Below are 13,837 nucleotides of genomic sequence, written 5' to 3'. Positions count from 1 at the left end.
CTCTCCTACTCACGTCACAATATAATCTGAAGCAACTTGGATCATCTGGACTTTCCACAAAATATCACATTACTATATTGATGAAATCATGCTAATTGCACAGGATAAGCAAGAAGTGGCAAGTACATTGGAGGCCTTGGCAGGATAAACATTGTTCAAATGGTAGTACATAAACCCCAAATATTTAGTGAAGTTTTTAGAGGTCCAATGGTCTGGACCACGCCATGACGTTTCCTCCAAAATAAAGGGGAAATTTCATAATTCGCTACTAAGGGAAGACAATGCTTGGTAAACCTCTTTCAGGTCTACAGATAGCATATTCCACACTTGGGAATATGGCACTGACACATATATTGGGGACACAAAAGATTGCCAACTTTGAGTGAGACCCAGAGCAAGCAAAGGCTCTGCAGTAGGTCCAGACTGTGGTACAAATGGCACATCTATTCAACTGAAGATGTCAGTGATGGAACATATGCCACATGCTGTTTACAGCAAGCTTTAATAGGAAGTCACACATAGACCCAATGGTTCTAGAATAAGGCCATGCCATCTGAAAGAGTATTACACCTTTCAAAAGATTGCAGCTGTCATGTTACTTTGTCCTAGTTGAGAAAAAGTGCTTGGCCATGGGACATAAAGTGATCATGTAGCCAGAAATGCCTATTATAACCTGGGTTCTGTCAGACTCACAGTCATAAGCTTGTATGGATGGGTCCCTCAGCAGTCCTTCATAAGATGAAAATGATACATATTGAATTGGGCACAAGCAGAGCTGGAAGACAAAAGCAAGCTGCATAAGCAGGTGGCCAGACCCCCCCAGTCAACCACCACTATTGCCCCAATGCTTCTCCTTCAGTTCATATCTATCACCACACAGAGCAGCGGTAATCCCTTATGATCAGATGACAAGAGAGGGAAAAGGCTGGCTTGGTTAATGTATGGGTTGTCTTATAAGGTGGAAGTAAGCTGAAAATAGACTGTAGAGGTACTATGGCCCCATGTAGAAGTGGCCCTGAAAGACAGCAGTGAGAGGAAATCTTCCCAATGGGTAGAGCTTCAGGCAGCACACTTGGCTGAAGAAAGAATACAGACTCACGGGCAATGGTGAATGGCTCTGCTAGTTGTTCAGGAGCCTGTTAGAAGAAAAAAATGGAAATCTGAAGACAAGGACGTTTGAGGAAAAGGCATTTAATTCAACTAAGAATGGGTACAAAGTGTGATGATCTTTATACTGCATGTTAATTCCCACCAGAGAACATCCACCACAGGAGACACTGAACCACCAAGTAGACTGAATGACTTAGCCAATCAATATTGGCCAGTCTCTGTCATTGGCACCTGAAGAGGGGACAATGGGTGTATGAATGGAGGAGCCATGGCGAAAGCTGTGCATGAGCCCAACATCAAGGACTCAATAAGGCTGATCAAGCTACAGTTGCTGTGAATGTCCAACTTGTCAGCAACAGAAACCAACACTAAGCCCCTGATGTCACTACTTCCTCAGAGAAACCATCTGGCCACTTGGTGGTTGATTATATCGAATCCCTGCCACCCTGGAAGAGGCAGTGTTCCATCTTAACTGGAATTGATATATATTAGGGCTATGAGTTTGCCTTTCCTGTCTGCTAAAGGCTTACAGAATATTTGATCCAGTAGCCTGGGATCTTGTATAACATTGCATTGGACCACAAGACCCACATTTTATCAAGGAGGTACAGCACTGGGTACATAAGCATGGGGTCCACCGATCTGATCACATACCATACCACCTAGAGTGATGGAACAGCCTGTTGAAGGCACTGCTGAGGTGCCATCTTGATGATACTCTGTACAGATGAGGAACCATGCTCCCGGATGCAGTATATGCCCTGGATCAATAGCCATCCTATAGTGCTATGTTCCTAAGTAAAATATATGGGTCTGAGAAACAAGTTGGACATAAGCAAAGCCCCCCATTACCATCAGTCCAAGTGACCCAGTGGGGGACACTGCCTCCTATCCCAACTCTGGGCTCTGAGGATTTAGAAGTCCTAATTCCCAGAAGGGAAATATCTCCACCAGTGGATACACCCAGAGTCACTAAACTTTAAGCTATGGCTGCCACCTCATTACTTCAGATCACTACCAAGAAGACAAGCAGGTAAAGAAAGAAATCACTATCTTGGCAGAACTGACTGTGAAAATCAGGAGGCAGGGCTGCTGTTACACAATATAGACAGGGAAGGACAATATTTGGCATCCAGGCCATCCACTTAGGCTTCTCCTTTGCCTAATTTTGATGGTAAGTGGACAAGTACAGCCATAGTCTGAGAAAGGCCTGATGACTGGCTACCTTATCAGGTAACCCATTCCAACCAGCAGAAGTTCAAGTTGAGGGGCTGCGGGTAGGAATCTAGAATGGGTAGTTTAGGAGGGAGATGGTAAGTACCAACTGCGGGCTTAAGACAAACTACAACAGCAGAAGATGTCTGTGGTGTGGCTCAGACCTTTGTCTTTCAAGTTTTCCCAGAAAACAGGGCCCATCAGAATCCTGAAGGGATCATTCTAGAACTTACAAAGCAAATAGATCGGAGCAGTGCAAGAGGTGGACTAAAGTGGAAACTGTGGTGTGCTGCTCAGAAACCTCCCTTCAGGACTGAAGCACTGATTTCCCCAGCTGCCGAGAATACTGATAGCTCCCATCTGGCTTCCCCTCTGGGAACTACCTTTGCCGGAGTCATTCCCCTCACTCCAGGTCATGCCCCTTTCCCATCAATGTGGGGTATATTGGTCTGGCCATTTGTTTCACCAGGATACACATTTCTGCACAGCCATCCATCCTAGCTTGACCTTGTGGGATTGACTGAAATCTTTGTTAAGATTATCAGCTCTTCTTCCTCTACCCAATCCTGCTTCCTTCTCTCCCACACAGGTGTTGACCCAGAAAATTCTCAATAAACTTCCTGCATGCAAATCTCCACCCTATGGCAAGTATTTTTTTTAACAGGAAGAACTTGTCTCTTTTTTAAAGATTTTATTTAGTTGTTTTTAGAGAGGGAGAGAAACATCAATGTGTAGTTGCCTCTAGCATGCCCCCTACTGGGGACCTGGCCCACAACCCAGGTGTGTGCCGTGACTGGGAATCAAACCAGAGACCCTTTGGTTTGCAGGCCAGCACTCAATCCACTGAGCCACACCAGCCAGGGCCTATGACAAGTATCTAAGCACTTTGAAATTAGTTGTGTGGAATGTTGTGCCTGTTGCTCAATCTCAGAGACTTCACGATGGTGATGGTGGTGGTGGTGTGGAAAGATACTGTGTTAAGTGAGCTTTCCATTTCAGTAACAGTAGGGATGGGGATCATAGAAATGGCAAATTTCAAACAATACCAGTGCTAGACTTCAGTTACAGCGTTCTGGCAAGTGTGAGCCTGGGTAGTTATCAGTGCAGCTGAGATGGCTTCATGTGGATGAAAGTGCTTAATTGTCTGCGCGGTAGCTTAATTAACTCAGTCTGACAAAAACCAAGCTCTGTAGGCCCTGCTTAAGGACAGCAAGAGTCAACGTCCCATCTTTACCCTTCCTAAATTGCGTGACCCCTCATTTTGAGTGACACTAGCATAATTCACTTTCAACAGCTGGGTATTTTTCCCATTAAGGGACCTCAAAGTTATGCAGAACTACTTCCTCACCTCTTTTCAAGGTACCCATTCCATAATACCACCAGTCCCCATCCTAACTTTGGTTTGGTTTGAAATCTTAGTGGCTGGTTCAAGAAACAAAACAGAAGTTTCCTTTTTAAGCTTCTTTCATCCCAGCTTCATTTTCCCCAGCAATTACCCTTGGGCTTTAATTTAGATTGCTTCAGAAAAGTAGAATCCATTGTGCTTATTTATTTATTTATTTTAAAAAAGTATTTGATTTGAGAGAAAGAGACATTAATTCATTGTTCCACTTTTTAAAAAAAATATTTATTTTTAGAGAGAGGGGGAGAGAAGGAGAGAGGGAGAGAAACATCAATTAGTTGCCTCTTGTGTGCCAACTAGGGACCCAGCCCAAAACCCAGGCACGTGCCCTGACTGGGAACCAAACCAGCAACCCTTTAGTTCACAGGCTGGCACTCGATCCCCTGAGCCACACCAGCCAGGGCCATTGTGCATGTTGATATTGATGACTTGTATCAATATACCTAATGATAGCAAGTTTTAAGGCCAGAGACTTACAGCTCACTGAGTAACTTGCCCACAGCAACTGCAGCCTGCAAATGTATCCTATTCTTCCTTTTTCGTAGCAAACCTTGGTGGCTCAAGAGGACATCCAATGTGGATGTCCTGTCCCCAGGCTACTGAAGCACAGTAAACACCTAAAAAGAACACAACCTCTTTATTTCTTCTTGAGACATAAATGTTCGTTCACTTTGGATGAGGATGAGCCAAGGACTAAAGATAATAGCTAGCTCTTCCATTTGTCCCAATGAATTCCAGTGGAGGAAGAGGAAATAGGATGTGGACTGTTTTAGCCTATTAATATTCAGCTTATCAAATCTACAGCTTGGTACTCCTTGAGCAGGACTACTCGAACAGGGCTAGATGTGGTAACAGTGGAAGGTGAAGATGGCAAGATGATGAATTCCACATGAATATACATGTGAAACTGCATATACAGTTGCGTCCAATGTCCCCATGTGCTCTCTAAAATTCAATTATTTGGTCAGAGCTGGCCCGTCTTTGCTCCACGGTGCCTCAGATTCTGCTTTGCTGCTTTTGAGGGAGAGCGGGTAGGTTCAGATCATCTGGGAGCTGGTGGAGGCCATTCTGTTGGCAGCTTGCTGGGCTAACCAGTGCTTATATCTTTTGGTCTTGGGCCGCTCAAAGTTCACCACAGACATAGGTACCCTTATAGTGTCAAGGCCATTTACCTGTAGATACAAGAACAGGAATCCCCAGAGATCAGTTGTGCAGATCAGAGCTAACAGCACCCAATCCCAGCTTTTCACCCTGCCAGAAAAAAGAACTAGTTCGTGAACACTCACCGTCACCTCACACCAATACTCTCCCCACCGTGTGATGGGCTCTTCTGGTAACTTTAATGCATGTGGGGCTACCACAACACCCAGCTGGAAAAAGAATCACAGAAAAAGGAGCTCTGTTTGTATGTCTGCCACTCTAGGCAACCTCATAAAGAGGGTTCTAGAATTTCCTGTACAGAGATGAACAAAACTGGGAAGTTTATCCTGGCTGATCCCACAGGAGGGCACAGACCTCCACAGATAGTGGTAGAGAAACTCAGTCCTAATTTCTCAGAAAGGGAGGTGGATTCACAAAGAGAAAAAGGGCGAGAGACCAAGATTACTTCATTCACAAAAGAAAAATTCTCCAGTGAGCCACATTTCTTCAGGTTTTCCCTAGCTGGACAGGAAATACATGATACCATCTCTTATTTGTCTTCAAATTCTATGTGACCTCCCTTAGTTCTTACTCAGCCCTCCCACACCCCTGCAAACCACCCAAGAACACTTTCCCTAACTCCAGCTGGATGCACACCTGTTCCGAACGCAGGGAGGTAGCTGCCACCCTCAGTGGTACAGTACATGGGGACACTCACATTTTTGAGAAAGTGGCGGGCAACTATTTCAGGGTTTAGCTCCCATTTGACATTGTTCTTCATCCCCACCTCCAGGTGACAGCTTCTCAGAAATTTCACCGTCTGAGAGGAATTGTAAGTGGGGGATATGTTAGAGTTGGAATCATGTTAGCAAGAGGCACAAGGTCTGAGAGCTCAAGAAAAGGGCACAATTTCTGCCTCACAGCCAAGACAGGTGAGAAAATGAATGGCAAAGAGAAAGGACATTCTTATGTCAAGGCTGATATTGTGGAAAAATGTTTTTGTGACACTTTGGAGGAGAATGTCCACTATACCTAGATGTTCCTAATGAAGGAGAAACAGGCCATGTTTCTGTGTCATTGGGGGCCACTGGTATATCTCAGGATGGAATGACTTTCATAGACTGTTTTAACCCAATACTTTTGGCGCTTTAATTCCACCCCTCCCCCGTTAATGATTGTTCCTTGCTCACAGAATAAAGTATCAATTCACTAGCTGAGGATTCAACATGTTTTGTAAATCCTGCCCCAATCCCCTTTCCAGCCATGTTACCTAATATTATACTTTACAAGGCCTCTGCTTTAGCTGGACTAAGTCTAGTTTCTGTGTTAAAGCACGCTTTAACTATTTTCTTATACTCTCTCTCCCTTAAGAATACCTTTTACACCTTCCTGGCCTAACCAAATCCTACCAATCCCACAAGGCCTAATTCAATCCCATCTGGAAAAAAAGCCCTGTCCAATCACCCGAATCCATTTTGGTCCCTGTCATTCTTATCATTTACTATCTTGAGTTTATTGATCACTTGGCATGTATTTACATTCTCTCTAATTTGTCTGAAAATAGCCCCGAGACAGAGCCTTCATCTCACACTCTTCCATGGCTCCCCTGGCGCCCAGACTGGGGCCTCACGCAGTAGGCTAGGGCACTTCACCTAACAGGCCAGGATTTCCCAGGAGGCTAGAGTACCAGTTATCGAGGTTACAAATCTTCCCCTTTTTGCTCCCCTTGTGTCTGAATCAAGAGACTTCAAGGAAATCAAAGAACCTCTCAAGAAGAGGTTGGTGACTCCTGTGGATAATAAATAAAGACTTTATATGTTTGTACTCACCGCCTCACCTGCCTTGGTCTGGATCTTTCCTAACTTTCCTTCTTGTCTTTGCTAGAAAAGAGAATTAAAGATGGAAAGAAGAAAAAAACAAAAGCGAGTTCATAATAAATAACAATAAACTCTTAACTGTACTAAGCATAGATTCGTTTTCTGAACTCCTAGTCCTTGTTTCATTTTCAAATTAAACAAAAAGGACAGACATTGCTAGAAAAAATCTTAAGGTTTTATTCCTCCCTGTGCATTTCTTTGAGCTCACCAATTTCTCCTCTTCAAATAACTTCTTGTTTTCAGGGGATGCATACACAGCCAGTCCTTGAGGAAGCAGTCGATTACGCCCCACTGATTTCTTCACTGAAACCAGGTCACCCCGGACTCCAAGCTCTGCCAAAGCAAACAGACAACGGGTCAGTACCTCTAGAGAAGATGATCAAAGACAGAAGCCCCTCGCATCTCTCAGTTCTTATTCCTCCTAGAAGAAATGTTACTATTCGGTAGCAACAACATTTAAGAGACTTCTAATTCGTTTCTTGAGGGTCTGATTTAGAAACTTAATATTCCCTGTACAAAGCGAAGCGTTGTCCTATCACTGGATTTCGTATCTGTGGCACGCAGGCCTCTCCGCCACCCCCACACACTCAATGATGTCCCTGCACTCCTAATTTTCCATGCAACAGGCCAAAGCACAATCGTAGTGTTTTTTTATGGCTTTCTCGTCTCAAATGTAGAGCTGATTTTTTCCACAAAGTAGGAAAGGGCAACAAACAGCTGAGCGGACGGGACGGGGAAAAAGTTGGTGCAAAGCAGAACCAGCCTGAGATTGAAGTACCTGGGCCCGGGCCTTACCCTCTACCGACTGCGTGAGGATGAGCTCCAGGTTCTCTTTGGGCCGGTGTTTCGTGTCCTCCACCAGCTTGTAGACGCGGTGTCGCCTGTGCAAGCGCGGTTTCCGTCCCTCCCCGGCCAGCGGCACCTTCCACCAGCGCTCCACGATGACCGTGCTCTGGCGGCCAGACAGGGAGCTTGAGCAAGTCTTCACGCAGAGGCCCCAGGGTCCCCGAGCCCACCGCCCCTCCAGGAGGGCCCGCTACGTATCAGCGCGCCCACAGAAACGAGACTCCGGCGTACAGGGCCCAAACAGAGTCCAGGGTCCCGACACCCAAACCTGGTCCTCACCCGACAGTGAGAGAGGCTGAAGTTGCGCTCTGGGCCGGGGGTCCTCCCTTCGAGCGGCGGCCGCAGCAGCACCCGGATTCCTCCTTGCACCAGCCGCTCAGCGGCAGCCCGCAGCAGAGCCGGGCCCGGGCCGGCCATGGGGGCCGCCATGTTCCCGGCACGGAGAGGACCTGGAGGAGGCCGGCGCCGGCTCACGGAAGGCCCCCGCGGGTGCCCGCGGCGCGCCTGAGGGGAGGGCGCCGTGCGGGGTGGACGTGGTGGTTTTTCTGCCTCGCCGTGGCTGGGAGGCCAGAGATCCGAGTCGAAGCTCCCCGATTCAGCGTTTTCCTCACTCCCTTCTCCCTGTTTCTTTTTGGGGTAGGGACGCCCATTGCACTGACAGATAATGGAATGACTTAGGTGGACTGACACGGAGAGACATTGTCTCCCTGTTGGCTTTGCTGTGTGCAGCTCTCTGAAGTAGCTTCCAGTTCTGACAGTTGATAAACTGGATACTGAGGGAAGGGAGTTGCCGCTCTCACCTTTACTTACTTCAAATCTACCTAAAAAGGTGGTGAAAGGATGAGGATGAATTCCGCTGGAATACTATGATAACCCAGGATTTGTCTTCTGGTTTTTACAACTGCGGTATTTAAGCTAGTATTTAAAGAATCCTAAATCCTAAGGGAGATAAGCCATAAGAAAAGGAAACCATGGAGGGGCTCAGTACTGGAGAGAAGATCTGATAAATGGAATTAGTGAGGTCTGTTTGGCAGAGGAGATTATGGAAAGACGTGCGGCGCATCATATTATTTGACCCATAAATGGCCTTTGACCAGCCGTCCCTCCTCCTTAATATACTTTCTTTACTTAACTTCCAGGACACCAGTTTTCTTCAGTCACCTTTGCTGATTTCACCTTTTCTCCCTTCTTAGAATGCCCCCAGGACTCAGTGGTTGGATCTTTACTCTTCTCAATATGTAACCTCCTGACGATCTCATTCAGTCTCATGGTGTAAAAAGTACTATTACTATGCCGGTGACTTCCAAATTTCTATTTCCATCCTAGATTTCTAAACTCCAGACTTGAATATCCAACTGCTTATTTTCTTGCCCTTACATGCCTAAAGGACTTTTCAAAGTTACCATACTCCAAACTAAACCAATCTCTATTCCCCTGCCCCAGACTGCCTCACCTGGAGCCTTTCCCATCTCAGTTGATGGAAACTCCATTCTTTCAGTTCTAGGATTCAACTTCTTCCATATACTAGGAAATTCTGTGGGTTCTGCCTTTAAGCTGCTTACAGAATCTTACCACTTCCCATCACCTCCAATGCTCCCCCCTGGAATAAGACACTACCCGTTGCCTGGATTACTGCAATAGCCTTCCTGACAAATGTCACTTTAATGCTCTGCAGTTTCTATCAGTCAGAGTCTTAAGAACATAAAACAGATCATGTCACTCTTCCAGCCAAAACTTTGAAATTACTTCCTGCTTTACTCAGAGTAAAACAAGTCCATATAATGGTCTACAAGGCCATATGTGATCTGGTCTGATAACTCTCTGACCTCACCTCCCTCTCCTCTCCTACAGTCCACCTAAGTCATTCCATTATCTGTCAGTGCAATGGGCGTCCCTACCCCGAAAAGAAACAGGGAGAAGGGAGTGAGGAAAACACTGAATCGGGGAGCATTGACTGCTCTGCCCAGTGGCCTCCTTTCTCTTTCTTGAAAACACCAGTTGTACTTCCTCCTTAGAGTTTTGCGCTGGTCGTGGTGTAGGCATGGAGGGAATGCTCTTACCCCTCCCTCACCTCCTTCAACTCCGATTAAATGTCACCTTTTCAATGAGACTTACTTGGATCACCCTTTTATTACTGCATCCTGCCCCCATCCCCTTTACACTCCTGATCCTCCTTTATCCTGCTCTATTTTTTCTTTATAGAATATTATCTTCTAACATATTAAATTATTTTATGCTTATTGTTTAGGTTTGTTCTCTCACTGTTAGAAGGTATGTCCATGGGGCAGGGATCTTTGTTTACTGTGCCTGACTCATGGGCCCTCAGTAAGTATTTGTTGAATGGATGAATGAATATACACAGGTCTCAAACTGGTGGCCCCAGAACTAAGTTTTACTCACAATGTTTCTTTTTTAAAATCGCTTTAATTTTTTAACTCAATTTAAAAAAATTGGAGAAATTTACCTCAACAATCTGTCTTTCCAGTTTTGCTGAAAAATCACACCCTGCCCCACAGAGTCTGCATTCCTGCACGGCAACTAGATGGAGGGAGCTGAGTTGTGTCGGCCTGAGACAGGGTGTGAGCTTCCCATTTTGCTACAGCCCCAACCAGCAGCTCCACTAATTTCCTGTAGCTGTCAGGACCCCTGGAGACAGTTAGTTTGCAATTCCTACTCTATAAGGCAATTAGAAAGTTTTAAACATGTGTAGCAACCTTGAGTTGTTAAAGGTAGGAATGACAGTGAAAATACTGAACTGATAGGAGCCGGGAACCAAACAGGTCAGCCCCTGGACACCAACTCTTTAGTTGCAGAAACTTAGGGGAGGGGGCATTTGTGTGTGTGTGTTGTCGGGGGCAGGCTGGGTGGGCACAACAAATACTCAGGCAGGGCTGTTTACCACTGATCCAGTTGGGAAGTGCATACTCAGCTAAAGGGGAAGGGTCAGATGGGGGGCCGCTGAGTCCTGAAATGACATAAAGGCTGGCTACTTGTCCATGTCATAATGCCCACCAGGTCACAATGGCACCAGGTTGCCTAAACCTTTGTCACTCACCTCTGAACCTCACTTTGCCACAGGGAGGCACTGAACTGAGAAACTGCCTTGTAACAGGTTGCACCCCTCTTTCTACTCCCTTTCTTATATCAAGAGGGGAAAAACACGGAACTACCTCTACCCAATCTGGTCACCATACGCCTATTATCTCTACTGTTACAAATACCGGATCACCCTCCGGGAGAAAATGCTGCCTTGTTACAAAAGGTACTTGTTTTCATCTCTACTTGTAGTTGTTTATGTAGACTGTGAGGAAGTATAAAAATTTGAAAGGACTTCTCCAGTGGCAAGAGATGATAATAACAAAGTAGGGTGAAAGGCTGGCATGGAATTTAAGAATCTTTCCAACTGGCTGGCTTGGAAAATAACTGGTCTAGGGAAGATAAAGAAAATAATGCCAGAGCCTGGTCCTGTGTTCCTGGAAGTTATGATGATTTCCCCATCTCAGACTTAAACTAATTTGGGCCTCTTTTTCCCAACCAGCATCACTTATAAGGAACGGGAGGACTTAACACTCCGGCCCCGTTCCTGTCTTCAGTGCTCCTGAGTCCCTAGTAGGTCCCCAGATGGGCAGAAGCACCGAGCAGGGTGACCACGACCAGCTTAAAGAATTGTATTCGGTAAGTGGACTGTGAGTCGGTGCCGGGCAGTCCCACGCCTTCTGTAACGATACCTTGTATAGAAGGAACATTAGCTAGTTGGAAAAATAAATCATAGAAAGAGCAAGATGAGACCTCAAAGCTCATGTGTAAAAGCTACTTGCTTTATAGATAAGGATTCTGGCCCAGAGATCTTAAGGTGGTGATGAAAAGTAGGACGGGAAAAGAGGAAGTGGGAACAAAGAGCAGACTGTATAAAAGACTTGGAGGACAGAAGGCTGTTCAGATGTTAACTTGGACTAGAACCCAGACCTCCTGCACTTGCCCTTGTATCATTTTGCAATAACTTGCTTGTGTGTGACCTTTGCATTATAGATGAGAAATGGGAGAATTGTGAGTAAACTCATTTGATGGAAAAAAGTGGAAGAGTATTATCAGTAAGACAGTAAACAGATGGCACAGCTTTGTTTAAAGAATAAGCTTTCTGATGTAAATGTCAGTTTCTAAAGGGATAGTGCACCCTGAGCTGAGGTTAGCAGGAATTAATCTTGCAATGACATCTGAATCCAGATTTCAGATGTTTGCTATTGAGGAGAACTCCGTGACAGAGATGGAGTTAGGTCTTAGGGCTAAATGATATATAGGTAAGACTTTGTCTTCAGTTCTCCCAGGCTCTCCATCAGCCCCCTCCTTGTTTCCTGACACCCACATTGGCCTGAGATCTGATATGTAAGTACTAGCTGCACGCTGCACTAAAAAGCAGGAGACTGTTACTCTCATTTGTACTCCTTTTCCAGGCTGGGAACTTGACGGTGCTGGCTACTGACCCTCTACCCGACCAGGACCCAGTGCAGTTGGACTTCCATTTCCGCCTTACACCCCAGACCTCTGCTCATTGGCACGGCCTTCTCTGTGACCATCGACTCTTCCTGGATATCCCATATCGGGCCTTGGATCAAGGCAACCAGGAAAGGTGACCGAGCCTGGATGGGAGTAGGGAGGGAAGAGAGTTGGGGTTTCACTCTTTTATCGTTTCATCAGATATGATGGGCATGCCCTTACTGGTTAGCAGGGCGTGCTGCTAACCAGTAAGAGCTGACTCAGGAGCTGGATAGAGTCAAACCATTGAACTGGCATGCAGAAAGGCCTGTGAGCCAGCCTGGATCTGGGGTTCAAGGGATAACAGCCCATGGAAGGTTGCTGAATTCAGAGTCAGAAACACAGAAGTGAGGATCCATAAACAGTTGAATAGGACATGCTTTCCAGTTGATGACTTTATAGAGTGGTCCCTTCTCCTCAGATCCCATCCAGTCTCATAGTGCATAACCCCTTGGTTTCAGAGAAAAACCTATCAAAACTAGTTTAGCAACTTTCATTTCATGGCTTGGGTTAGCAAAAACTGACCAATAAGATTTCTTTTGGATTCTGAGTTCGCTAAACATTTCATTAACCGTGATTTTTCTCCCTGGCTCCTAGTTTGACTGCCACACTGGAGTACGTGGAGGAAAAGACCAATGTGGACTCCGTGTTTGTAAACTTCCAAAACAACCGGAATGACAGAGGTGAAGTTCTGCTGTCCTTGGTCCTTTGTGCTGAAACAGCAGCCAATAGTGACTTTTGCTTTTTAAGAGACCCTCTTGTCCCTTTTTAAAAAGGCATGCTCAAGTATTCCAGGCTACCCCCACCAAGGAAATGAAAGTACATAGCATTCTGTTCAAGGTACGAAGGGACTATTAGGAAGTCCCTGCAGATAGATTTCAGAAGCCAGACTAAAAGAGCACGAGTGAAATTACACAGAATCCATTCAAGGAATTTGTCTGGTAGGACAGAAAGGATTTCAAATATTCAACACCAACATTATGAAAGGGTGAGGCATAAGGCCCATAAGGCCAGGACAGGAATATATTTAACTAGATGCTGAAGCACAAGTTACAGAAACTACAACCTTGTCCCTCAAGGACTTGATACTCTGTTGGATATAAGTCAAAACATGAAGAGTTTACAGTATCATCATTGTGTTAGGCACTTCGTAAACATCTTGTTTAAATTCTGTGAAGAAGGTTCTGTAATCCCCATTGGACAAATGAGGGTAAGTTCAGAAGGGCTAGTTCATAGGATGTCACAAAGCAAAGCAAATGTTAAAGCCAGGGTTAGAGTCTTAAAGTCTGACTCCAAAGCACATCATCCTGATGCCTGCATTACACTGCTCTCCCCACAGCCTTCCCCTAATGGAAAAATCCAATCTCTGGGGGAACAGTGGTACTGAGTTTCAGAGTGTCCAATCTGTTCTCTTCTTTCACAGGTGCCCTACTACGGGCCTTCAGCTACATGGGCTTTGAGCTGGTCAGACCAGGTCACCCTGCCCTCCCTCCCTGGAACAATGCCATCTTTATGGTGTATCCCCTTGAAAGGGACTTGGACCACCTGCCCAGTGAACCTCCCTGAACACGCTTATTCCTGCTCTGTGAGGGGCTGGGGGCCTTGATACATGAGACCCAGGATGTGATTCGAGACACCTTCTTCTATCCTAGGAATAAAGGGTAGTGCAATCCTCAAGTATTCACTGTTTCTTGGGGGGAAGGTGGGATCAGCT

General features: G+C 45.7%; 2 protein-coding genes across 2 annotated transcripts; one reads left to right on the top strand and one right to left on the bottom strand.

Annotated features, from left to right (window-relative positions):
• Nucleotides 1–3,927: 3,927 nt before the first annotated feature.
• On the bottom strand, nt 3,928–8,056 carry MRPL9 (mitochondrial ribosomal protein L9). Its single transcript, XM_024572668.3, has 7 exons — nt 7,870–8,056; nt 7,540–7,696; nt 6,953–7,077; nt 6,697–6,747; nt 5,586–5,687; nt 5,014–5,097; nt 3,928–4,899 (listed from the first exon to the last, which is right to left on the bottom strand). Exons 1-7 carry the CDS (start codon nt 8,017–8,019, stop codon nt 4,765–4,767), a joined length of 804 nt encoding a protein of 267 aa, XP_024428436.3. The 5' UTR covers nt 8,020–8,056; the 3' UTR covers nt 3,928–4,764.
• A 65-nt stretch (nt 8,057–8,121) lies between these two features.
• On the top strand, nt 8,122–13,795 carry OAZ3 (ornithine decarboxylase antizyme 3). Its single transcript, XM_024575545.3, is given in 8 exon segments — nt 8,122–8,226; nt 9,839–9,861; nt 10,703–10,852; nt 11,129–11,189; nt 11,191–11,265; nt 12,042–12,217; nt 12,721–12,806; nt 13,547–13,795. Coding segments are annotated over 6 exon segments (561 nt in total). The 5' UTR covers nt 8,122–8,226; nt 9,839–9,861; nt 10,703–10,832; the 3' UTR covers nt 13,690–13,795.
• The last annotated feature ends 42 nt before the right edge of the window (nt 13,796–13,837 follow it).

This window comes from Desmodus rotundus, chromosome 12, assembly GCF_022682495.2.
Source record: "Desmodus rotundus isolate HL8 chromosome 12, HLdesRot8A.1, whole genome shotgun sequence".
Classification (NCBI taxonomy): domain Eukaryota; kingdom Metazoa; phylum Chordata; class Mammalia; order Chiroptera; family Phyllostomidae; genus Desmodus; species Desmodus rotundus.
The sequence above is the reverse complement of the archived record's forward strand: the minus strand, read 5'-3'. Positions and strand labels throughout refer to the sequence as shown.